Genomic DNA, 27,600 nt, shown 5'->3' on the forward strand with positions numbered 1-27,600 from the left:
GCTCTTTTTTGCAGGAATTTTTAAGTACAGTAATACAGTTGCTGACTGACTTTCACTTTTATTACAAATTCTTAATGCTTCCCTCAGAAGCATTTTCAGAGATTAATCCTCTCATTTACAGAGCTGATCTAAACCAAAGCAACAGTGACAGAGATGGCAGCAGAAGATTTTACGATCATCTTCCATTATTCCTTTCCCGTAAGTCTGTAACATATTTTTGTTTTTTAGGAAAAACCATCTCAGTAGCAGCTTGCTTGGGAAGTTAGATCAAAATATACTGTTTATGATTTATATCCTGGTGGTGGTTCTTTCATTCCCTCTCCTCCAAACTGAAACGTTGCTTATTTTTTCCCTTTGAGACCTACTTTATGCTGTGATAATACAGTGTGTGATCTTGGCAAGTACAAGTAAGTCATACCAATATGTCATCTCCCCCCTCCCCCCCTCCCCCCCCCCCCTTTCTTTCTTTGGCAGAGGGCTGGCTGACACCTTTGTAAAAAGCTTTTCATGCATTGGTTGAACTCCATTAGACATCTGCAGAAGACTGAGTGGAAGCTAGGATGACATTAGACATGCATGGAGGCTTGTTTTATCAGTTTACAGAAATACTTCCAAAATTAGAATAATGAATTAAATGCTTGATATTTCATGCTACCAGTCTGCACATGATTTGCATCAGAATAGTATTTGGTAGAAATTTCATATAAATTCTAGAGTTGACTGTTAGTTGAAAAAATCACATGATATTACAGTCTGATGTGTTAAATTCACTTCTGAAGTCTTAGTGGTTAGCAAAAACTGTTTGGTGAACACGGGTAGTTTGATTTAGTTATCTGAAAATACGCTGATACTACTGACAATTACTTTCTCAATTACAGCAATTACATCTTTTGTATGTGAAGGAAGGTTTTCAGCGCTCTCACAGACACCAAAAAAGATCTAAAGGGCAGTATCTTTATCAACTCCCTCTTACCTCTGGGCAACAGAATCCTCTAATTTCAATGGAGGACTGAATGAGTGGCAGGCTACTATCTGAACAGCAGGATTTTGGAGATGGTATTTTAGAGGACTCTGGTTGTGAGTATTTGGACAAGAACACAGATTATTTTAGAGGATTCTGAATGCAAGTATTTGGACATGAACCAAGATCTGCATAAGCAGAAGGAGTGTTTGACTGCACTTACCAATTCTGAACACTCCGATTTGAGGATTTTTTTTTTATTTTTTCACTCAGCACAGTAATAATTCTGCTGTATTTCCTCTTTGATTCTCCTGAAAGTTGTCTTGTTTAAGTTCCAGTTGTTGGTTAAGCTTCTTCTATCATGAAAACCAGTAGCAGTGCTTGGGTAACCTGTGGGATTCTAGTGGGAAATGCCATGCCCATGCCATACGGTGCTGTAAGTACAGTAAGCACCCTCATTCTCCAACTTACTTTCCATGAACCAGCTGCATAATTCAACAATAGATAAAACATCTCATCTCTTAAATTTTCCGTGGAGTCCTCTCCTGAGGACCTGTCAGGAATGAAGGTGCCCATAATGACAGTGTCTCTACTAGCTGTGCAGGACGAACTCATTACTGTGTTTTTATTTGTTAATCAAAACCAACATTCTTCTAAAAAATCTACCTTGTACTGTATGGTATCACTGCATAGGAGAATTCATCAGAATCTGGATTTTTCCAGCAATCATCAAGCAAGCCAAGAAGGAAAATTCCTGTGCTACTTGTCTGTAGCATGAACCCATCTCCAACAAGATGAATTAACAGTTGTTTTACACTCTCTTGCTTTTTTCAAATAAAATTCCACATCATTCATCTCCTTTGGACCCATATATCACACTTACCCAATCATAACCTAATAGAGATGTCCCAGTGTAGTAACTTATGACAATTCCGTTAATGTGCTTAGCCAGAAGGGTATGCACTTGGCAAAGGAAAGGCTATAAATTCATACTAATTAATGAACTTCTGGTTTAATTTTTGTGCTGATGATCATAAATGTATCTATTTTTAGATGCACAGAGTCTGCCGTTCTGCCATCAAAATAGGTAACTGTATATATGTGGGTTTTTCTAACTTTGTTAAGATCTTAAAGTAGGGAAAAACATTCTTTCATGTAAGCCAGAAGGTACTGTTTGGAACCTTCCCACCTTATCAGTGAAAAGCGATTTAGAATGAGTCAGGTCATAACTTTATAAATGTTCTTAGTAAGTAAACAAAACCACGTCAAATTCTTGTTTTGTGGACTAGATCAGAAACTAAAAAAACCTATTTATTGCTTACACCTTCTGACTGCCTTTCTAGCCAGGAGTAATGCTCTTTTCTAGTGTAGGATGCTTTTTCTGTTTTATCTCTTACTCCATTACACGCTATATCAACAATGTCGTAAGTCAAAGGCTATAAAGATACAAAATACTTAGACATGTAAAGTCACAGGAGAAAAGTAGAAGAGAACTAAAACCATTTGAGAAATTACAGTGCAATTAATTACATTTAAAATATAAATTCAGTTAAATTCATTTATTTCTAATGAATCACAAAATGGTTGAGTTGGAAGGGACCTCTGGAGGTCATTTTGTCCAACACCCCCTGCTCACATAGGGCCACCTCGAGCTTGTTGCCCAGGACTGTGTTTAGACAGTTTTTAGTATCTCTATGGAGAAAGACTCCTCAATCTAGATGCAAAAACTCATTTTTGGCAACACAGACTTGTAAACATAAAATGGAGTATGAAATTGTACTTCACACATCTCCTTTCTTTGTTCTATGCATACGGAGGTTTTGTACACATTCTTTTCATATTGGCCAAAATGCAATAACAGAGCTCTAACGTGTGCTAATACAGAGTAAGAAACTTCTTTCAAATAAAAAGTATCATTAGAAAATAATTTTACCAACCAAATCTAGTTAAATCTATAAAAAATGTAAAAAAACCTATGTCTCATCTGAAGTTTAGAAGAGAATATAGTCTAAAGGCTATCCACATCATTTAGTAGCAGAGGCAGTCCTCTGCTTTCTAAGGTATTTAGGCATCTGAATTGAGATTAATTTTCCCCTGTGTGTCTATGTAGGTGTAATAAATAAAGCTTTCCCCATGGATTAACCTCCAGCAGCTTTGTTAAACCCAATTTTCCAGCTCAAAACAGGCAAATAAATCCAAAGCCCAAACTGAAAATACCAGTTATTCACAGCACAGTGCCTTTTTTTTTTTTCCTCAGGAGAATTTTGCTTCTTAAACTTGGAAAGTTAGAGAAGCTTAACCTATAAAAAGCTAGCTCTTACTGATAGAAGGTCTGATGCTCTGTTACTGATAGAAGGTCTGATGCTCTGTATTATTTTAAAAAACTTGATCCAGTCTCCCAAATTTTGTTTTGTCTGGGTTTTTTTAGATTGAGACACCAAAAAAGTAAAGTCCTTCCTTTTTTTCTTTTCTGTCCTTTTCCCAGACACAAAGCTATGGGACTATCTTAATTGTATTACAAAGGCCAATATGTATTCTTTCTATTCTAAAAGCTTTATGTATAAAACTATTGCAGTTTTAGTTCCTTACAGATGTAGGCAAACGGAGGTAAATTCAATCCTGCTACACAGAGGAAAATTGAGGGCAGTTACTGCTCTTCTCAGCTATGACCTCAACTGGTATAATCAAGTTTTCATAATATACCATGCTTCTATTCCCTTTGACCAGCTGCATGGAGGTATATAAAAAGATATCTTAATTCATATTATGGCCTATGAAATGCTTATGTCAATGAAGATATCGTTAAATCAGACTAAAGAGAAGGACCACCTTTCTGAGGTACCACATTCAGAAGAAGGAGGTATGTTGTCCCCATTAGTTTCCTTTCCAAATTGATTTTCATAGTACACAGTAAGTTTGAAATTTATTTAGGAATACTTAATAAAATTGAACACTTCAAAAAGCTACGTACTTCTGCAGATTTTTTTCCTCCAGCATCTTAGAGGCTCTTTGCTTTCCTAGACATACAATCATGAGTTGTCAGTGAGCACTGCAATGTCAGATCCATGCAAAATGGTCAACTTGATCATGATACAGGAATAAAATCAAGTCACTAAGTATTTGAACCTATGCAGTAAAGCATGTTGGTTTTAAGTTTAAGTAACACTTTCTGAATTTGTTTTGGATATTATGTAAAACTGACTCCTCTACAGGGTAAAATTTTAGCTCAGAAGAGAATGAATGATAACTTTTCTGTTGCCTTCAATGGAATTGGATTCTACTCAAAGTATCACAATTATGCTTAACAGAAATTAATCCAACTGCTTACTTGATCTTTGGTTTTTGATGAAGAAGAGCTTTAGTCTCTCTTTAAATGTATTTTCATTCATATAGAATTCAACTTGCACCCTGAAATATAAAAGGAAGTATTAGAATTGAATATGAAAGATAATAAGTTATTTTTTTCAAAATTATTATGCTAATCACCTGTTCTTTATATATAACTGGAGGAACATATAGAGAGTGTTCAGTAAAGAGCTCACTTGAATTTGAATGAGTAATGTTGAAAGATTAAAAAAAAACACAACCAACCACCCAACAAACTAAAAAATTTTAGTTTAGCCCCTTTACATGCAGAATCATTTTCATAGTCTTTGGATACTCTACACTGCAAAATCAGAAGCATCTATGGTTTTCATATTGTCATTGGAAGACTATTCTTATATCTGCATATTTGTAAGGGAGATTTCCTTGATATTCAGGTTAAACCTTCCATCTCAGTTTAACTCCATTCCTGTAAAATTGGCATGTCAATGATCCTTCTTTTTTTCTGTCTTGTTTGTATCTCTACTAAGTGTTCATTTCTCAGCCAAGTGTTCACTTGTTTGTATCCATCTTTCGTAAAATGCTCATGCACCAAACAAGCCACCCTCTCTGAACTTCGCTTTTGTCACAATGGCATACTGAGACCTGAAAGCAAAGCTATGTTGCAAACATACACTATCGTATAGAAAACAGCTCCCCTTCCTCATTATATTAAAGCAACAGTAACATCTTTTCCCTTCCTTCCTCCTGAATTTGCCAGGATGTACTTCATGTTTCTGCTCCTCAATTCAGTCCGAGTACAACCCATGCAATAGTTCTACAGACTAGAAGAGAGAAAAAACTGTTTCAGGGGCTGGCAAGGGGAAAAGGTATGCATTAGTTGTATACAAAAACTTAGGCCATTCCACACTTGTGGAGCTGCACCACACAGCATTAGTTAGTTCCATTTCCACTGAAGTCCCTGCTCTACCCAACTGACTGGTCTCCCTCGCCAATCCCAGTTCTCCTCCAGCAGTGAAACACTTTACCCCAGCAGAATTTCTGTGCCTTCCTGAGAAATCAGTGCTCAGTTTGAGAACTGCTCTACTGTTGCTAAAGAATTAAGCAACATCACAAAAGTGAGTTACTTCCTTCTGGCTTGCTCTGTATACCATCATTTGTTGCAAAACTGCATGTACCTTTTGTTTGTAGACATACTTGATCTTTGAGCATTTCTTTTCAGCAGTCTTTCCTTCATCAAATGACTGTACTTCAATTACTTGCTCTTATATGTTTTTCAAGCAAGATCCTGACTTTAATTTTTCCCTTCTTGCATGTGAAGCCTTCGCTGAAACAATTTTTGTATAATCTTACCTAATCTATAGTCTCTATCTTCCTCTCATACTTGTCTAATACTGCATATTTCTGTACACTTGTGGAACTGGAGGATTATTTTGTTATGGGCCCAGACTGGATGACATCGTGGGTAATGCAGTTTTTGCATGCTTGCTTACTTATCACTTTGTAGGACAGGGACAGCAAGTCATGAAAAGGCGGCTCCCTATGACTTACTCAGTGAGGTCAGTTAATTTTAGCTAGTCACTTTGCTTTGGTGTGGTGTACTGTAGTGTTCCTTGTAGAATGGATAATTACATGGTTTCCTATTCAGAAGAAGAAAAAACATAACCTTATTTTTAAGAATCTGTATTGGAACCAAGCTCTATAACTTACAGAAGTTCAAATGCATTTCTGTGTAATGACACCTCTGACACAGTGGTAAGAGCAACCCCTAGCCCAGACCAGATTCCTGCCCTATCCAGCTCTACCCTTTCTGTGGTAAAGAAGTTTAAGCAGTTGGAATTAATGAGGAGGAACCCACCTACCCCCTGCTTTTTAAACTAAGAGTAGCTGCAGCTGCATCTTCCAGAGAGCTTGGGCCCAGAGGAATGTCCTAGAAACTTCTACCAAACTTGAGGAAAAACCCATCAGATGAAGAGTAACTTGTTTTGGGACTTTTCCTGAGCTTATATATGAACTAAGTGTTGTGCTGTTCAAGACTGCAGGAGTTGTTGCCATCAACAGTGCAGTTTCGACAGTCGGTACCCCTAAGGCAAGTTAAGGAAGCATGTCCAGGGGTTTACTGTTATGTGAACAGGTTTGTGGGGCCCTGAGCTCTGCCTCAGTTCTTCTCTGCACATTTCCCAGGGTACTTACTGGCTGTCATTAATGCAGTGACAATTTTAGTGGGAAACACTTCCCATGATTTGGCAGCTGCCACATGCTAAGTGTATATACTTAATCTTCAAGGACATGTTTCAGTAAGTAAACAAAGCGGCACAAGCTATTGAAGTAAGGGATGTTATTTAAAAGGTGCACAGTATCAGCGATCTTTTTTACACATTTTAAACTAATTTTTGAGCAAGAAAATTACAGTAGTCGCTGTGAAAGAACAACATGTTAACAGTAAGCCATGATTTAATGATAATGAGGAAAGAGGATGTGGGAGCTAATCACCCTCCTATCACTAGCATTATGAATTGCTCTGATAGCCTTCTAACAGCTGTCTACTTTTCTTTTCTTAGCAACCTGCGCTCAGAGCAGACTGGGATTCCACAGAGCTGCAGTTTCCATGGCAAAATGGATTACAAACACTGCTAATACCACTTTTGTGGCTCAACTCCACCTTCTCCTTCCCCTGACTTTTTTTAAACTTACTTAAGACTGTATCAGCCTTCTACATTTCCAGGAAATACATTATCATGCATCTATAATCAATGTACACTTTCATGATACCCTGGCTACCAGACAGAAAACATTTCATTCTGTTTCTCGAAGGTTACCATTCGCTAAGTAAAGCTAAAAATGAATGGCTGAAGAAGCCACTGGCAGGTTAAGGGCAGAAACCTCCAGATACTGTTGCTTCCCAATACTCTGCTTTTCATTTTTAGGGAGAACACTCATTCTACATGAACATTTGTGTTATAGTTTAATGATTAAAATTCTACTTCAAGTATTTGCTCTTTTCTCTATTTTTCCCACCATGAAGTGTAACCTAGAAAAGGAGTGTTTCAGGAATATAACACAAAAAAATTCTGAACTTCTCTTGTAAAATCAAAATCATTTAGTAGTAGTAGTGAAGGGCTTCAACAATCTTTTCCTGAACTTAATTGGATGTTTCAAGTGAGTGCATTAAATTCATTGTCACATACTTATACAAAACTTCTCTGTTGCAGGATAAATACTTGTTGGAATTTGATTGCAAGCAAATGGTTTTGTTAAAATGGGACACATGCAGTACACGCGGATAGTATATGTGTGCATAGCTCATCTAGCCTATGGAATAGGTTTGGTTTTGTTCTGTATTTCTAGTGTAAGTAATTTAGCGTAGTTTAAACAATTTCTGCTCCATGTTCTTTACTTTCCTGTGAAAGAAGTAGTTCCTGACCAAAAGGAAATCAAGCTGAAGGATTAAAACACTACTCTCCTTGGTGATGGTTACTGGGACAGAAATGTTTGATGAACATAAGGATTTTGTGTATGCAGCCAGTTAATCGCTTCTGATTTTTCCTATTTATGTGGTAGGCACTGAATATTCCATGAAAAGCTGCTTTTGGAAGCCAAGAGAACAGGTCTTACGCTTTACTGACTCTTGCTTTATTGAAAATGCACAAATACATGGTTGGTATACTTGTGGCAAAAACAACTGAAGTTACATGATTCCCTTGAAAACAGTGTGGGTTTTTTAACCTTCTTAAAATTAAATAGTATGAATAGTATTAATAGTGGTCTTCTAGTTTAAAATCTAAGAATAGTGATGCCGATGGAATATTTCAAAACTGTAAGAAGCATCTTTAACTACCCAAAGTACCAGTATACATCATGCTCTTCTAATTCAGTGAAGACATCATTTGAGAAGTACGTTTTCATGTACCACGAAGTATAGCAGGAAAATACTATTTCATGCCAAGGGCACTAACACAAAGCACTGCTTGTCATGACTGTAAAGCACTGGGACCAATCCGTCTGCATTTTTCTGTTGTTATATACAATGTCACTCTAACTCTGTAGCCATGCTTTACTATAGTAACAGTATTACCTTGCACCCTCAAAACTACGAATTGTCATCTATGTTAGAAAATAGCAGATTTGGCAGAAATAATCCCTTCAAAAATGAAAGTATCAGTTGGGACTTCTCACTACGTGTGTACTAAAAGCTGTAAATGCTTACTAATTCTTGACATTGGAATCAAGAAAAGATATTAAATGTACAAATGGAGCCAAGCTGAAGAAAACCAGATCCATTTATTTAAATCCATCTTGACGGGAAGGGATATTTCATGTTTTTCCTACAAAAAGAGGCTTGTAATACAGACACAATATGCTTTTTATTAGGATTTGCCAATCAAGTATGTGTGAAATCCTGTTAGATTTCAAACCTGAAAGTATATTATGTAAGGTCTAGATAGGTGCTTGTGGTGAAAATTTATTAAATTGATTACTGCTTATGAAAAAGCCTTTGTCTTTAGTTAGGAATCGTTTAACTTGGACAGGGAGCTCAGGGAGATCAAGGACAACTTTAATGAGCAGGTACTGTTTGTCCTGAGCCCCTGAACAAGCAAGATGTGAGCAGGACCATCCCGACAATAATACTGCATGCAGCTGTGTCATGGTGGGAACTCCACCGCGCTCGAGCATCTGGGCAACGTCCCTGGCATGTGTGACCCTCACAGATCATGAGACAGTGCACACCTGCACTTGGCATAAGCGTACAAGTTTGTATACACCAGGTGTGTAACCTGTTTCTGGTTTTCATTGAGCGTAAAGGCAGGAAAGCTGCGGGACTGGGCCAGAAGCCTCACCTACAGGCAAGCACACTGCATAGGAATTTCCCAGTTCCCAAGAGACTCCTGGTGCTGGCTCCCACGGGGCTCCCAGCCAAAGGATGGGCCTGGGTGATGTTGGGGTGGGAACTGGCGGTGTCTCCTTTCCTTAGTCTCATTAAAGCTTTGCAGCAATGATTTGATGCTTCGCACCTATTGCTCTTTTATCGTATCATGCATAATAACTAGTACTGCTTCCTCTTATCGTATTGCATGCTATTTTCCTTTATTATATTGTAATATAATAAACTGCATTTATTCTATATTTGATTTGGAATTCATTTTTTGCTTGGTACTCAGTCAATCAGAAAACAGTGCTGAAGTGAACTGCTATTGTCAGAGCCTATTTTACTGCAAAGAAAGAAAATGGGCATTTTTTTCTTTTAGCCTTTAATGAAAGATTAATGTAGTTTAATGATGACTGTCTTGGGTAGCAGCTCTCTTCTTTTTGAAGTTTTGCAAGTTCTTAAATATTGGGAACACTGATTTGTTTAGAACTTCAAAGAAAAATGGTCATTTGACTTTCCAGGCCTGTTTGTTTCATCAGAATCCATATGACAGATGGAGACTGCTTGTCTGTAATAATAACTCATCATCTTGTGCTGAAGGAAATGGTTGTAAGACCAGCACTTTTCCATTACTGGTTCTTAACCTGAGGTGGCCTTCTATTTGTTTCTGGTAGGAAATCAGTCATCAGTTGCATAGGTCATCGTGAACACTCAACACAAAGTTCTGAGTTTTTCCATTTCCTCTTCCTGCTGAATGACAGCACCCCAAAGCCAATGGTAGTAACTGGGGGAGGCAGCGTGCTTGTTTCCTCCCACTTACTGGAAAGACAGGAAAGATGCCATCTGGTAGTCTATTCTTGCAGTGTGAACATGACATGAAAAAGTTGTGGAGATCAGGACCCCAACATTCTTCTGGGTACTTTAGTCTTTAAAAGCTATACACTTACTGAAGCCGTTTGCCATGCACAATGCTAATGAAACCTAACGCTTGCAAATGGCCTTGCTTTTTCTTACAGATGAATTCTAACAAGTCAGCATAATTAAAACTGATGGGTATAAGGTCTTCGGACAGGGGATTTTATCTGTTTATTATGAATAACCCAATGAATATTTTAAAGATCTCTGCAGAACTGTGTTCATGTAGTATTGTCTTATAGATTCTTTATAATACCTAACATCATGAATGTACATGATAGAACACAGGTTTTACACCTTCTAACAATTGCCTTGCCTTGTGGTATGAAGTATTACTTATTATCTCTTTATTTTTCCAAACTAAATTCTTGCAGTACCCCTCTAGAACCTCCTGCACAGCATAATTGTCTGGTTCAGCTTTGAACTGTCATGGAACAAAGACACGTTTGGTCATCTACTTAGAGTGTAATGCTATAACATCTGTACGTGGTGTTCCTTTTGTTCCTTTTTTTTCTATGGGTGTATTTATTTAGAAGTTACTTCCTAAACCAGTGAATCTGAGTTAACCTAGCTAGTGAAGTTTTTCCAGACATGCCTACATTTGCTTGATTCTGTAACTGGATGTTACCATAATTGATGGGTTTATAGAGATCAGGTGTTATGGTGTCACTGTAAAAAATCTCTGTATTAATGAAGATAGAAATGGCACACACTGAGTTCACTTTAATCACAAGTTACAGAATAAAGGACCTCATAGCTTAGAAATGTATGTAAGCTCAGACACTTCTTACTGTATCCTTCCAGTAAGTGCTGCTTGTTTCAATGGAAACAAATCTAAGACAGCACCAGACAATAGGCAAAACTGAATTTTTCAGGTTGCACAACATAAAAATTTGCACCTGCAACCACAAGAAAATATTTTCTATGTAAAAGCAAACTTTTTCTTCACTTGTTCAAAAGCCAGAATACTAAAAATTTCAGCCCTTAATTAACATTTTCTTCTGCACAATTTAAATAGTATATCTATAATTTTATGTATATAAATACAAACATATTTTAAAATCTGATTGTGAGTCAGCTTCATGTTCCTTTTTATGTTCCTGCCATGTTCCTGGCCTCAGTTATATAAAGCTGTCTTTGTAAAAACCTGTACAGATCCATGGCAGCAATTTAATAATACAGCAGTAGAGATACAAAATTACATTATTTTTCAAAATTTCACTGCAAAATATCTTCATTTTTTGCATTTCTTTGAGGGGAAGATTTTTAAGGGAAGACTGATAGAAAGTGACTGAGACTCAGTGGTAGGTAGCATGCATGCTTTTCAATCAAAATATAACACTCCTTTAAAAAAAAAAATCCCCCATTCACAGGAAGTCATCCAAATTCAAAAAGGAATTATCATGTCACTTTTACACCTGTTCAATCTGTATTCTTTGTCATTAGAAACTTTTTTTTTAAAGTGTCCTTTAAAACAGGTTTCAGCTGGGATAGAGTTTATTTTCTTCTTAGTAGCTAGTACAGTGCTGTGTTCTGCATTTAGTAGGAAAATACTGTTGATCACACACTGATGTTTTAGTTGTTCCTAAGTCGTGCTTACTCTAAATCAAGGACTAATTGGGTTTCCCATGCTCTGCCCGCGAGTAGGTGCACAAGGAGCTGGGAGGGAGCAGAGCCAGCCAGCTGACCCAAGCTAGCCAAAGGGCTACTCCATACCATAGAACGTCATGCTCAGTGTAGAAACTGTGGGGAGTTGGCTGGGGGCTGCCAGTCGCTGCTTGGGGCTGGGCACCGGTCAGCGGGTGGTGAGCAACTGTGTTGGGCGTCACTTGGTTTTTCCCTTGGGTTTTAGTCCTCTCTCTCTCCCTCCTCTTCATTACAATTGTTGTTATTATCATTTTTTTATTATTATTTCAATTATTAAACTGTTCCTATCTCAACCCACAGGTTTTACCTTTTTCTGATTCTCCTCTCCATTCCACTGGGCAGGGGGGAGGGAAGTGGATGAGTGGCTGCGTGGTACTTAGTTGCTGGCTGAGATTAAACCATAACAGAAAATACTACAATGTTTTACTATGGGGGAAAGAAACTTCAGAGCAATCTCCCTCTCCATTTTAGTGGCCCTGCAAATATCACACTCTGAACTTTACTGCAAATACACTTTCCTGTTCAAATCTATTGCCTAATACTGGAATGTTAACAAATCAAATGTGAATACTGCATAAAGAAATAGCGCCGTTTTAAGCTAAATTTGCAAGAAAATCACACAAGGAAGATATTTGACAAGTTCGATGAAACTTTCAGGGAGGGGGGTTCTGTTTTTCTTTTCCTCCTTCATTTTTTTCTCCTCTTTTATTTTTTCATAAACACCCCACCCCACCCACCAAGCTTACAATGAGGGGAAAGCAAACATATTTTAAAGTGAATTAACTGCAAATGAAAACAGCTCTCTTTAATCTCTGGGCAAAAATACTTCATGTGTAGAGTATCTACAGCACAGAGTTACTGCAATAAAAATCCACTATGCCATGCTTTTCAAGTGTGTAAATCTGAATATCTGTAATTTGCAACTCTGTAAATCTGTAATGGGGTATGCTTCATGAGTTTTTGTCCAGATACTGTTCAGTTGTATGTAGTTCTGCCAATTAACCATACCTGAACAGCATGAATGTTTGTTGGTTTGGTTTTTTTAATAATGTTGGCAACTACTTGTCAAAAAGACACTTGAAACAAACTTGTTGAATATCAGGCATACCGTGATAACACTATTCTGTTGCTGTCAGCCTGGATTTAATTCTATATTAGAGTATTAGGAAAAAAAGACACTGTAACTGATACAAGCTACCATATCTTTTTTTTTTCTGCTCAAATTTTATTCTCTGTTGACCGGGTCATCTTCTTTACTGCTTTCCTGAAATTATTTTCCTGTACCAACTTTCTTCTTTGCCATTCAACATTTAATTTTTGTTTCAAGGAAAAGGTTGCTTTGCTATGAAAGGCAACAGGACGGCTGGTGATTCATGAGTAATGAAACTGCACTTGGAGGAGAACAATTCATGTGCCTAACATGCTCTATTCCTCTGTATCACAACTACGTGTCCCTATCACCTGTTGATACTCTAAAACAAAAGCTGGGTAACAGATCCTGCTCCTACAACTACAGCATTCTATGCATTGAATCTATCCTCTCTGTGATAGGCAAGGCATATGCAAGGTCAAGCACCTTGCCTGGGTACCCCATGTATACAGTATGAATGAATTGGAAATTACTGTTCTTAAGAGTAACAACATGCCTCAAGTTGTTGATTTAAAATTTAAACAGTATTTTCTACTACAGTATTTTAATGCTAATCATCGCAAACCTTCTGATTGAAGCTATTTATTAATGCTTACCAAACTTCTGTAAAAACATTGCCAATTACTTATTACCTTAGCAAGACTCTTGTTCTCTTTCTAAAAAACCCTTAGTTATTTCCTCAAGTAGACACTTCTGTCTACACCAAAGACCGTCTGCAGGGTCAGGAGTAGTTTTAGGAGTTCTTTGTAGCCCTCCATCTATTTACCTTCCTGCCCCCAACCTCTTTCCTTGGTCATCTGAGATCTCTCGCCTGCTAATCCACGATCAACTCTTTAAATCAACAATTTAATCCACCATCTTCTCATTCAAACTCCTCTTTCTTCCTATTCTTCCATTCAAATTTTAAGAATATTTCCAATCCCTTCTTCAACAGGTTTTGGTTTCCGTTTTTTGGTTGGGTTTGTTGTGGGTTTTTTTGTCTAGTTCCTCCTTGCAGAATTCACCCTGTCTTGTCTTCCCCTATGTACCACAGAACTTCACCATTCCACTTGAAAACATTGCAGAAATGGCACACTGTCCTTCCTGTAGTTTCTTTTCTTTGCTCTAATTCCCTGCATAGACCTTTGCTTTCAACACACCTTTCTTCTTTACAGTCTCACCATCTGGAATTATAATTCAGGACTCTCTTCCTTCCTTCCTTGTCCTTTTCTGTTCTCCTTTGGAAACTTCCTTTCCTTCTGGCCAAAAATCTTCCTTTTGCAGGAAGAATTCATTCTTTCCCATAGCACCACCACCTCTAACCACAGTCAAAACAGAATGTATAGCCTTCTCTCTAGGCCTCCTTCCATGTCACCGTTAACAATTTCCTGGTTCTTTGTCACCAAGTGTCATTAACTTAGTGTTACCTCTGGCAAATTCTCTTTTTTCATCATCCATCTCTTCCTGTAACTTTATCTTTCAGCTTATTAGTAAACCTAAAGGTCATTCCTTTCCTTCTGAATTCCTAGTGTTCAAAATCTTGGCCTGTGCCACAGATACCTCTGGACTTCACTACTCTTAAAGTTATCATTTCACTGAAAAATCTCAGTCCTTTGAGATGTTTGGCTTTTCTCTTCTCTTGAGTTATTTCATCAATTTTCAGCCTACTTCTGGTATTGCACATTAGGATAGCCCACAGATACCAAGGCTTTAATAAACAACCTCTGCAGCATTGCATAAACACCATCAAGACTAAATGGTGACCATGTACGAGAATACCCAATGTATGTTCAAAATGGATCTATGGCAGTGATGGAGTTATATCACTCCTACTCCAACACTTAACATGCAATGCTGTTTCTCTGTAGATTTTATTTTAGTAAGTTTGGATTCAGTTTGCGTGCTCCTCATTTAACACTTTTCTCTTACAAAGCAAGCAGCTAAACACTATGAGGGACATTGTCATGGAGATTATCCAGATAAAGATAGAAACAGGTGTTTGGATAAATAGGAACCTTAAACTGTTCTGGTACATTTTTGTACAGCCGGGGGATCAGGCTCAGCTTATGAAAAGCAGGTCCTGCTTGATGAACCTGATCTCCTACAACAAGATGACCTGCCCAATGGATGCAGGAAAGGCTGTGGCTGGTTACCTACCTGGACCTTAATAAAGGCTTTGACACCATCTCCCACAGCATTCTCCTGGGGAAACAGGCTGCTCATGGCTGGGCCGGGTGTGCTCTGCGCTGGGTTAAAAGCTGGCTGCCCCAAAGAGTGGTGCTGGATGGAGTCACATCCCGCTGGTGCTGGGCACACATGATGTTCCCCAGGGCTCCATGCTGGGGCCAGTTCTGTTTAATACCTTTATCCATGATCTGGACAAGGGGATCAAGTGCATCCCCAGTAAGTCTGCAGACAACACCGAGCTGGCAGGAGTGCTGACCTGCCAGAGGGCAGGAGGCTCTGCACAGGGGTCTGGGCAGGCTGGACCGACGGGCTGAGGCTAACTGCATGAGGCTGAACAGGGCTCAGTGCCGGGTCCTGCCTGTGGGGCACAACACCCCACTGGGGCACTGAGGGAGAGAAGGAGGCCCTGGGAGGCCATTATTGCTCTCTACAACTACCTGGAAGGACGCTGTAGGCAGGTGGGAGTAGGTCTCTTCTCCCAGGTAACAAGCAACAGGACAAGAGAAAACTGCTTCAAGTTGTGCCAGGGGAGGCTTAGATTGGATATGGGGAAAAATGTCTTGACTGAAAGACTGCCCAGGGAGGTGGTAGAATCACCATCCCTGGAGGTGTTTAAAAAATATGTAGATGTGGTGCTTAGGGACATGGTTCAGTGATGGACTTGGCAGTACCGGGTTAGCAGTTGCACTTGATAATCTTAAAGGTCTATTCCAACCTAAATGATTCTATGATACAAAAAACCAAATACCTGTGAATGACATGCCATCTTTGTTTAGGCATAGGAGCTACTTAATACTTTTCATTTTTATGTGTGTAGTAGTTCAGGGCTTAAAAGAGCAAAAACCACTGTGTGTGCAGAGGTCTCATTTAATGAGAGAAAGAATAAACCCAACATGTCTTAACTAAGGAAGTGCTGAGTAAACACTCTTCTACAATTTGGTCCCTTGCAAGTGACTCAAGTTAGCCTCTGATTACCAGAGAAATCCTGACCACTACTTAAACTCTACTTCTCATCTGTAAGACAAATGTATCTGACTACTCTGTTATTGCTCTTCTGTAAGTTACCTTTTTCTTATTTTTCAAGATTGGAACTTTTCAAAAACAGCAAGTAGAACAAAACTGAGAGCTGTTTGTACATGGTATCCTCACAGATTAGATCATTTATCTCAGTTTTATTTTCACTTTAAAAAAATAAATTCAGATTTAGTTTTCTGAAAATGCAGCAGAAGGGACAAGAGAAAAAGAGCAGATGGATAGAAAAAAATCAAAAAAAGAAAAAAAAAACTTTTGTGGGTGAATCCCATCTGTCATTTTTTAAGTATCACATGACCAACTGTAAAATATAATTTTAAATATGACTCATTAATATGTTACCTGGAACACAGAGCCAGCTTCCTAGTAGGTCTGATGCAATTCCCACTTATATCAATGGAAGATACTATTCACTTAAGAGTCGAGTCAAATAATCAAATATTAAAAATATTCAAACTAGATATTTCCCTATTACTTTAAGTATCTAATTAGTATTTTTCTCCCAAAATTAAAGCAAATTTCTTGCTAGTTCAATTATACAATGTATTTTATATAAAACTGGCAGGTCAGTATGAGATTCAGAAGATCATATATATTTATTCCCCTCTTTTTATATAATTTCACAGCTTTTCATAGTTATCATCTTGCTTTAGTATTATGTCTGTCTGCTGGCTTTTCTGCTTTTGTGGTTTTACTGTATTATGCTAGTCATACTTGGTAATCTTCAATTACAACCAACAATTCATTCAGTGATTCCTGGAAAAATGCACAGCATAATTATATCAACTCAGAGTAACAAATTTTGAAGGTGTTTATTTGTTTGTGTTCCCAAATGAAATTTTGGGATTCAGTAAGTCAACCTCCATTTTTACCAAAGACATAGTAAATTACAGGGAAGTATTAGCTGCACCTATCCAAAAGAAGTCAGAGTTTATGAAAAATTAAACAACAGTTAAACTACAGCGTTCAATGTAAACAGATGATTTACATGATCTTTGTATGGAGTCTTACTGATTAGCATTTCTTAAGGAGAGAAGTTTCAGAAATGGAATGTTCTGAGTTCCAAGACAGAAATGTCAATATGTCACATCAAAATCACAAGTTCCTGTTTTCCCTCTGAAAATATTTTATTCAAGAAGGTAATGATATTTTATATTTTTTAATTGTTCTTAAGGTAGAAAATCTATTGAATTTTTCCAAGGAAAACGCATTCATCAGCCCAAAGAATAGTTCTGTTTTCATATGAATTTTGGTGTTGCTTGGGTTTTCTGACCCAATTAAAACAGAGTATCTGAAATTTTAAGTCTTTGTAGCCTTAAAATTTATTTCTTGTACAACTCCAGTTACAATGCAAGGTATTATGCCACCTTTTGTATCACATTGACCTGGTGGGATGTGATCTATATTCTGTATCCTCCCTTTTGGAAGCTGTATTCTTCTCATAATTCTCTGCCCTAACTTAGTTGTTGTGATTGCTTTCTAAGTAACTGTATGGGGATAACATGATTCCTTATTGTTTAACAGCTTCCTGCAGAGTTCAGCAGTAAAACCAGCAAAACTAAGGCCATCTTCACTGAAAATACTAAGAAAAGTTTATAAGAAACATCAGATGAATTGTAATAACCTGCAGTTTCAGAAAACATTGCATTTATCCTTCAAACATGGAAGACTTCCTTTCCCAGTGTTAAGCTAAAAATGAGCACATTTTACACTTACAATCCTTTTTTTTTTAAATTGGCCACCAAATCTGCATTCTCTGACCCCATTCAGACTGACCTGTTTTTTTTCCTTTTTTACATCTCCTAAAGCTGCTTCCTTCAAGACAAACAAAATGTCCATATTATGGATGTTTGGAGGAGAAACAAAGCCTGAAATTTAACATTTTTCTCTAAACATATTATAAACCTGAAGTGTATATACATATTAACCTCGAGAAAATAACATCCAAACATACTGCAGTTGCTGGATCTAACAATCCAGCATCAAAGTGAAGCCAGCAAAATGCCGTCTGTATTTCCTGTGATGTGATACTAACATGATGTCTCAGAACCTGAATCACAAAATTCCCTCAAAAAAATATTCTGTGTGCTATAGAAAAAGCCTTGCAGGTAAAATTCATTTCCAGTCAATGAAAGTCTGGCGCTTAGTCTACAATTTAACTTTGCCTATTCTACAAAGGCAGTCCAAGTATGAACTACATTTCTAGAAACCGGTGCACTTTACTGCCAAGTCATGGGAAAGTAAGCAGTGAAATTCTTGAGACACTACAACCTTCAAGTATTTACACCTTTACTTCATCAGAATGAAGTTGTTGCTGGTTTTAATGTCCAGTGAGATTACCTGTAGCCTTACGTACACCTCTGTCTATCTGTGATACATACGTCCTTGTTTCCTTGATTATTTGACCTCTTGCCTGTTTCTTTCAGCAAAACTGTCAAATGTTTCTTCAGCATAGGAGATGTGAAGGAGGAAAAGTTCTGAATCTTACTTTCTGTTACTACCCTTGCTACTTCTTTCCTTCCATCCCTAATCCTCAGAACTTCCTCTTGTCACCCCCAGCTGTCACCACAGTTTGCTTTCTCACCTCCTAATCCCCTGCAGAGAGGGATATGATGAGTGTGGACCAAGTGCCAAGAGCTGCTCTCCAGGGTGCTGTGTAGCAGCCTTACTCAGAGCAGTTTATACAGCACAAAGGCGGCTGGCAGAGTTTTATGCTATGTGGAAGGTAAATCCTTGCACGTATCTACCTTAGCTATGCAAACATAAATCTCTGGGTGGGATGGGCAAGTTAAGACATTATATGTTCAGATAAATGACCAGAAACCTTTATATGACAGGTGCCATGTAGTGCAATAGAGTTTAAATAAAAGTCTGATAGTCCAAATCACTATTGCAGTAGTAAGCCACAAAGGCCTGAAAAATTCACAAAAATTATTACTTCTCCAGTTGGGTGTTTAAAAACAAACAAAGAAAAAATCAAAAGCAAAAAGAAACTCAGAAAAACATGAGAATTGTTACACAGGAGGCACAGACAGCAACTACCACAACGAAGCTTAAGCACAGACCAGAGGAAGTGGCAGCAAAGCCTCAACAAAGCACCATGCAGTGTGGCAAATAAAACCAGCTGTCCAGAATTTTAACATGGGCAGTAGCTACTTTACACAAAATCATTGGGCACAGACTTATGGAATGGAAGGGCATGTAGGTTTTTTACTTTTGCAACCTGCAGTGGAAGAGCAGCCCTGAAAGGAGAGGCCCAAGCCTTGGACTTTGATCTGAGCTTGTTGTTAGTTGATCTGAGCTGTTGTTACTACACGCAGAGGCGTGCAGGACATGAGGCTGTGCTTAGACTGCCCTTCCAGATTTACCAGTTTCAGTTGGAACTGGCTGAACTCTTTAATGTTCGGGTGTATCAAGTGATAAACTTATAGTCAAGTGTATACACAATATGGAATATGCATACATTTGTTCAGTGTGGAGTCTTACTAGGGTATATTTGGGATCTCTGCAGAAGCAGCAAAATCATTAAGGAATATTCAGATGCATGTCTTCACTGAATCATCTGGTATTTATCAGCTTACTACCAGCTTTCTCAAGAAAGTCATATAGGCAGTTTTTAGCTTACAGATGCAGTAGCTGATTTATGTTTGGAACTAGACAGTTGTTTATTTATCAAAGTGCAGTTCACTGCTCTACTGCTCTCAACAATGTGATTTTCTTGCCAACTATCACTAAATCTATCAGTACTGACCAATTAACACTTGATATGCTTATTACCAGATAAACCAGTGGTACAGATTTGTGTATGAATTAGAAGTAAACACAAAATCACTTATCTGTCAACCATGTAAAACAGGCTTGTGCTGACTGTTGGCAGACAGCAGTAGATAAAAATGACAAGTTAGGATGTTGTTTTACAACCAGTATAAGAACCTGCCATGTCCACAATGGGGGCCTCCACTCAGGTGCCCCCTACAAAGGGGTGATTTCCAGGTGAGCCTGACTAGGAACTAGCTCTAATTAAAGACTGTTTCTATTCTTTCCTTTGGAGAGAGTTTTCAATTGGATCGGTCTGTTGATCAGACTCAGCTTAATCATTTTGATTATCATAGCTAATACAAAGGCATAGCAGGAGAAAACACTCTAGGACAGTGGAAAAGGCAAGGCCTTAGTACAGATGCAGTGCTTGACTGACTTAACAGTTATTATTAACTATCTCTTTGTATTGGTGTAAAAGACAGAATAAATTTGATGCTACAAAGTTCATGGACCAATTCTTCAGTTGCCCAGAAAATGGAAATAATGGAAGGAATGGTTGGTGCTCTGGTTTCAGCTGGGATAGAGTTTATTTTCTTCTTAGTAGCTAGTACAGTGCTGTGTTCTGCATTTAGTAGGAAAATACTGTTGATCACACACTGATGTTTTAGTTGTTCCTAAGTCGTGCTTACTCTAAATCAAGGACTAATTGGGTTTCCCATGCTCTGCCAGCCAGTAGGTGCACAAGGAGCTGGGAGGGAGCAGAGCCAGCCAGCTGACCCAAGCTAGCCAAAGGGCTACTCCATACCATAGAACGTCATGCTCAGTGTAGAAACTGGGGGGAGTTGGCCCGGGCCTGCTGATTGCTGCCTGGGGACTGGCTGGGCATCGGTCAGATGTATTGTTCATCACTTGAAGTATTTTGTTAGGGTTTTTTCTCCCTTGGATTTTATTCCTCCCTCCCTCTCTCTTCTTCATTACAGTTGTTGCTGTTGTTATTTTTACTTTATTTCGGTTATTAAACTGTTCCTACCTCAACCCACAGGTTTTACCTTTTTCTAATTCTCCTTCTCATCTCAGGGGGTGAGGGCATGGAATGAGTGAGTGAGCGACTATGTGGTACTTAGTTGCTGGCTGGAGTTAAACCAGAGCAGGTGGGTGGGGAGACAACAACGGAAAACTCTTGTGTAGGATTGAACAGTGTGAGGTTAATAGAATTGCATTCCTAAATGTGATTACAGGTATCTGGGCTTATGTTGCTGCCAAGTCTTTTTTAAAAAATTGGTTTAAACATAACAATGTTCAAAACTAAGCCTTGCTTTAGCATAATAAACTGTTGTGCACTCGTCACCAGTGAGACTTCTGCTGGCTATGTACTTTCATCACTGGTCCTTAGCTAGTGAGCCTTTTAGGAAAGGCCTTCCACTGATTGTGTAAAACGTCTATGCTATACATAATACAGTATTAATAGCTGTCATAGTTTTGTTAAATATTTACTCAGAATTTTTGCAACTGGCAAGTTTATAGATTTATAAACAGCATTTCTAAAATAAATTAGTTCCTTATTGTCTCCTTCAAATCTGGACAAATGTCAGTATGTATTTTCAAAATCAATTCCCTAAACTGTGACAATATTTTTATAGGCCAAATTTCTTAACAGTGTTCTTAAAGTGCTAAAATATTTCCAAGTTGATTATAAAAAAACCCCATATATCTGTCACTATTCGGATGTTAGAGCTCCTACAGGGGTAGTTTAAGCAGAACATATCACTTTTTATTTGATCAAGCTAATAATCATCCAGTCATAGCCCATTTCACAAACACAAGTTACTTCTAAAATAATACAGATGTTTCTCTGCAACCTTTACTTTAATCATACTGTCTATATTAGGCTGTCTAATAACATTTTGTAAATGTTAATACAAAACTTGCAGAGCACATTTTAGCGCTTCAAAACACAGCATGAGGAGCACTTTGGTATCATTAGGAAAATGTTGATCATTTGTTTCAATAACAACTATATTGATGGTAAGAACAAAATGTAGAAAATATGGGAATACACATGGGAATGGCATGAGTGGTGATGGAGGGGAAAGTTGGAAAAAAGGGTCCTGCTCTACTGCTTCAACACGTACCTACAAAGATTATCAAGCCACTGTTCTGTCTAGAGAAAGGCTATGTTCCATTTACTGCTGTAACCTTGTCTATTTTTCCTTCATTTTCATGTTTGCTGTCTTCAAATGTTCTTCCTAAAAGTGCCTCTCATGTATCAGTATTTGTATACACCTTCAGGATTAAGGGTAGTTCAGTACCCTGAATACTTCATTGTTTGATTCATGTTTGATCTATATATCCTGGTCCTGTGCTCCATGTACTTGCTGCACATCGCTTGACTTCTGCCACATTCTTTTTGAAATGGGAATCATACGCTCCTCTGTTTCCCTACAGAGCTTTGCTACTGTGGTCTGACCTAGACTCAAGGTCTCTGGATTATATCAAAATACAATTAATAATATTTTTTTATTTATTTACAAGGCAAGTGTATACGAAGTTCAAAACCAGATTTTTGTGTATCACAATGCTTTCCTTCCCATGCTCCTTTGTTCCTCCCATTTTTCTCTTTATGAACTCCTAAGAAAGCTTTATCTTAAAAAAAAATGAGAGTCTCAAGGATCCCATTCTATAGCCACTGAAGTCGGAAGCACCTTAGCACAGAAGGCAATCCTCACTGTGGAGTGATGTCAATTTCTATGAAGTTGTATAAACCACATTCTCAACACAAATACATCCATGCAATTCCTAACTGGATGTGAACAACATGCATGGGTATAGTAGTCTCAGATATACGGTTAATGTTATTCAATGAACATAATAATTCTACTTAGTTGTATATATTCTGGTTGTCATACTCCTAACATTTTAGCAATGTTAGGAGTTTCTAGGCACAGGGACTAGGCTACAATGCCAGATACTGAATTGACATGTCTTGTAACCGGAGTATTACAAGTAAGATTAAAGAGTTAAAAATAGCAGCTAAATGAAGTAATGGCAAAAGGCAAACATAAATATTCTTATAATGTAGATTAGGAATGATAAAAATAAAGTAATGGCTAGAATGTCAACAAGAGATGAGAAAGAATAAAGGGCACCCATGTCAAGACCTACAAGTTGGATTTAGCCTGGGAACAAACAAAGAATGAGTCAAATGACAAATATAAATAGAGTATGAGCTGTAGCACTCTGCTCCATTATGAGATAATTGGAAGAGATAGATAAGGGGGAAGTCTAAAGTGAACATCATGTACTTAAAATTTTTATAAGGCATTTGAAAAGGTTCTCTGGAGATTGATACTGAAGGTAAAAAATCATACGCTTGTAATAAGGAAAAGAAGTAAACAGATCAAAAAGTAAATAAATGGTGTTGATATAACACAAAGTCAGTGCCTATCCTCATAGAAGACATCTTTTGGAACAAATGTGTGGTAAAAATCTATTACCACTACAGAAGCATACTTTTTTTTTTTTGTACATTTTTAATATAATAATTTAGCTTGAAAGTCAAATAGGAAAAGAACCTATTGAACAGGAAGGTAACTTGAAAAATAAAATAGTACAAAATCCTTTTTCATAAAGGACCATGCAATGATCCTTTAGAAGGAGCAGACAGAATCCTAATAGAATAAGCCACATAACTTCTTACAGACATAGCGAAGAAGAGGCCTGTTGCACTCATAAAGCAGAAGCAGACTAAGCAAGATCAAAGAAATCTTTACTTGCCTTGAACCCTGACAGTAAGAACACTAAAATAACCGAGAGCAATGAATAAATATTTTGAAACTTGTATACATATATTCAGTTGCAACACAAAGGAACTACATATACTTCCAACTCTCTTCCTATGCTGTGAATATATTGATCATTTAGGTAAAAATGTGTTCATCATCATTTATTAACCAGTTGACTTCTGTACATCTGGTTGCAGAGGAAATAAAAATGCTTTGTGGTCAAATGGGACAGACATAAACTTCAGGTATAAAATCAGCTACTTTAGCAAAAGGGGAGGAAAATAATTGGACTAAGTTGTCAGAACGCTGTGTATTCCTAGGTACGTATACTAAGTGTTCAGATAATACAGCTGCAGAATAAAAATGCTAATAATTAATTACCTCTTCTTTTTCTGCTGTGTATATTGCTTTGGTAAAATAATACACAGCTGACATGCAAGTGATCTATCAGTGATGATTTTTGTATCTGCTTGCTGTGTAGCACTGGACTTGTAGCGCAGTTATATCTTCAAAAGCACCCAAAGCATCTTAATTCTCAAAATACTGAGTAACAACAAATTAACATATTATTTTCAATATTTTGACAGATACACATGACTTATCTGTGAATGTCTCGATCTTCTAGAATATTTTAAAATTGTCAAACATTGGTCACTAGGATGTCACCTGAAACAGTCTGTTTAGGACCTATCAGTATGCACTGGTAGCACCACCATTTAAAATATATTAAGTAATATAAAAGAGAAGGAGTTCATTGGCATAATGCTCCATGAACCTCAATATACAGTAGCACAGAATGAGGCCAGTAATTATTAGTCGTACACACATGCTAATTTGGTACGGGGTGAAAATGTATACATGCCATTTATCAAATTAAGACTTAAAATAATAAACTATTAAGTCACATTTGATAATGAAAAAATCAGCATATGAATTCACAGGACACTTGTTGAGATTAGTTGTATTTATTTTTTACCTATTATGCCTATATTTATTGTACTGATAAGAGGAATTGAAGCTAGCTTTAAGTTTTCCATATATTCAAAAATCTGTGCAGTTATATCTGGTGCCTTAAGCTACATTGGGTCAAGGTGAAAATACAAGAGTTTTCATAAAGCTTGATGCTGTATTGCCTAGTATGCTTTCTCTTAAATGGGAAATAACCTTTTCTGCTCAGACTAAGACCCACAAATATTCCCACTGAAATAAAAATAACTACTTGTAGTAGAAAGTGATATTTAATGTAAAAAAAACCAACTTTGCAAGTTACTTAAAAAGCAGTTGTGTGTCATCTGTGTGTGTGTCCCCTTTTCGCCATTAACTGTCAGAACACTTTTTGCCTAACTTTCTTCATCTAGATCTACTGGTTTCTTTACAGTATTTTGATGAATACTTAAAGATACACAGAGGCTGAAAATCTGCCCAAAACAATATTGTACCATACTGATGTTAAGTCTTGCTGCAGACCAGAATTTGTACAAATCCACTTAAGGTAGCATGGCAATCTGATGGATAAAAACATCGGTGTTTTGCTTCCAAAAGACATAGTCTCAACCCTAAATCTGTTGGAGGTGAAGGATTGATTATGAGAAGAGGAGAGCATGGCAAATAAGGAATACAGTTGGTGTTTTGGCCTTTTTTCCATTTGTGAATAACTTCTAGGGAACAATGCCTTTTACAGGTTATCTACATTAGGTTTTGCAAAAAGGAGTAAATGCTAACATTTCTTTTTTGTTCTATGACCTAAAGTGAAAATTGATAAAGAACTTTTTGGAGTGTGAATCTTTACTTGATCAGAGAAGCAGAAAAGTACTTCAAAAAGATTTTTCAGCTTTGAAGAGATTAGACTTCCAATTAAAATCAGGCTTTGTGCTAATTCTCATCAAACCACTAGTCAATATAATAATTTAGCCTTTCTTCAGTTTGTTTTGAGAGAATGATTCAAATAGCCTCTTCAGAGTTACTGAAAATCATTATGGAACTTTACTGAACAAGCTGTGTGGTAAATGCACAGTCCTTTTAATCTAAAATAAATACCTAGCTAATTCTGATCGTTCCTCACCTTCACATGAACCATGTTTATGATGAAAAAACTCCCACAACAATACACAATGAAATCTAGTTTTTAGAGCTCTTTCTTGACTCTAATCATAGCCAGCAGTATTTCCACAGGAGAAATATCACTAGTTAAAAATAGTACCTGTAAAGATAATTAAACTAGATTTACTAGTTACAGAATTTTTAGTAACTAAAAATGTTACACCATTATCTTTTGGATTGTATGATCATTATCACAAAACACACTAAAGCATGGAATAACAATTACATCAGACCGTTTAAACTATTTTTTTCTTGCACAAACATTTATTTATTCTGCAAGCTACATTCTTCCTGTTACTGATAGAAGTAATATTAGGTAGAATGCAAGAATATGACTTCCAAAGCAATAAAGTTAGTTTACATATTTCATTCACTTCTTTTCTGTACTCTGCTCAATTCCCCATCTGCCTACAGCTTTACTTAGATTAACAATATTTGTTTATTACAGGGTAAGAAATTATAGGAACCTGAAAGGGAAAAAATAGTAAAAAGTCAAACTACATTTGTCAGGAACTTCCCACGGATACTTTAACAAGCCTGGGAAGAACTTATCTGAGATTCCATATATAGCTGAAGCGTTAAAAGGAGGGGGGGGAGGGTGGGAAGTGATACTGCACATGCTTTTTACACATGACCAGGACTAGGGTAACTTTACAAAAAAGAAGTGTCTTTTTTTCGTTTTTTTAAAGTTACATATTTAAACAGTCCAGACTTGCAATCTGGAAACATACAGTAACCCAAAAGCTGCCATTAGAATGCCAGCCACTCTGAAAGGTAAATATAGAGCTGAATCTGAGTTTATCACAATTTGCCTGAAATTATGGGAGCTGTCTCTGCTTTCAGTCTTCCACAATCATGTAACAGTTACACCAAGGACAAAGGTGAGTATTTAAACAGATAAATACAAAGAGGAGGCATACTGAGGCAAAGACTCAGGAAAAAGCATAAAACAAAACTTAATACTGATGGTGTAGGTGTCTCACCTGACATTTCCCACACAGGAAAGGTTGTCAGAGACTTCACAGACTCTACTAAATCAAAAGGAAAAGACTGCTGATGACATTTCCGGCTGATGATGCTCCCTATAAGAATTGGGCATTGATGCATACCTATCTTCATTCTCTAGTATTCAAAGGTGTTTTGGCTCCAATGTTGTCATCCAGATGGAGTATAAAATACATAGGATTTCTGAAGTAATACTTGCAGCTTAACATGATGTATATACTGTATCAGATCCTACAGTGGTGTGGAATTGCTTTCTTCCTTTCAAATGCAGGTCGCTGCACAGTACAACCATAGTATATGATTATTGTTTTACATTTTAATAATTTACAAAATTTTAATACAAATTGTAAATGTCTCATTAAGGTATGGAAATGATTCAAGAACTGTGAACATGTAACAGAAAGAAACAAAATTTTTAAAAGTCATTATTATCTCTAAAATGTCACCTGTCTGTTCTCTCCACAGCTAACAGGGTACATGTAATTACAGACTTCACATAAATCTCAGTCTCATTACTTGAATGAGCTATTAAAACTTCCTGATTAATCATAAGTCATGGTTTTAATTGCCTTTTCATTAGATTAAGAAAAATTTAAAAGACCCATTTTCACAATATTTTAGAAGTTTAATTTGTCATTTTTATTCATGTCAAATGGCACTTAACATCTTAGTACTCTGAAGTAAAATGCTGCTCATCAGTGGTATAGCTGGTAGAATGGTATGTTCGGTATTCAATTTTTCAAAATAATAACTTCAAACTTTCATAACGTGCCTTGTGTGTGTTTAGAAAATCATTTAGCAGGTACCTTCAGAAAACTGGCCTGCCCAATGTAAACACTGTATTTTTTCCTTAAATCTGACTTCCCAAATGAATGCAGAAATGTCAGTTTGC

The 27,600-nt window shown here is 37.2% G+C and overlaps 1 protein-coding gene across 6 annotated transcripts in view; it reads right to left on the reverse strand.

The window, feature by feature from the left end:
* Positions 1–27,600, reverse strand: part of KCNT2 (potassium sodium-activated channel subfamily T member 2) — a 151,207-nt gene that overhangs the window by 112,042 nt on the left and 11,565 nt on the right. For all 6 annotated transcript variants that reach the window (XM_055815040.1, XM_055815039.1, XM_055815037.1 and 3 more), the window contains one exon: positions 4,290–4,369. In XM_055815040.1, coding sequence (XP_055671015.1) covers positions 4,290–4,369 — 80 coding nt within the window. The remainder of the gene's footprint in view (positions 1–4,289; positions 4,370–27,600) is intronic.

This window comes from Falco peregrinus, chromosome 10 (assembly GCF_023634155.1).
Source record: "Falco peregrinus isolate bFalPer1 chromosome 10, bFalPer1.pri, whole genome shotgun sequence".
Classification (NCBI taxonomy): Eukaryota; Metazoa; Chordata; class Aves; order Falconiformes; family Falconidae; genus Falco; species Falco peregrinus.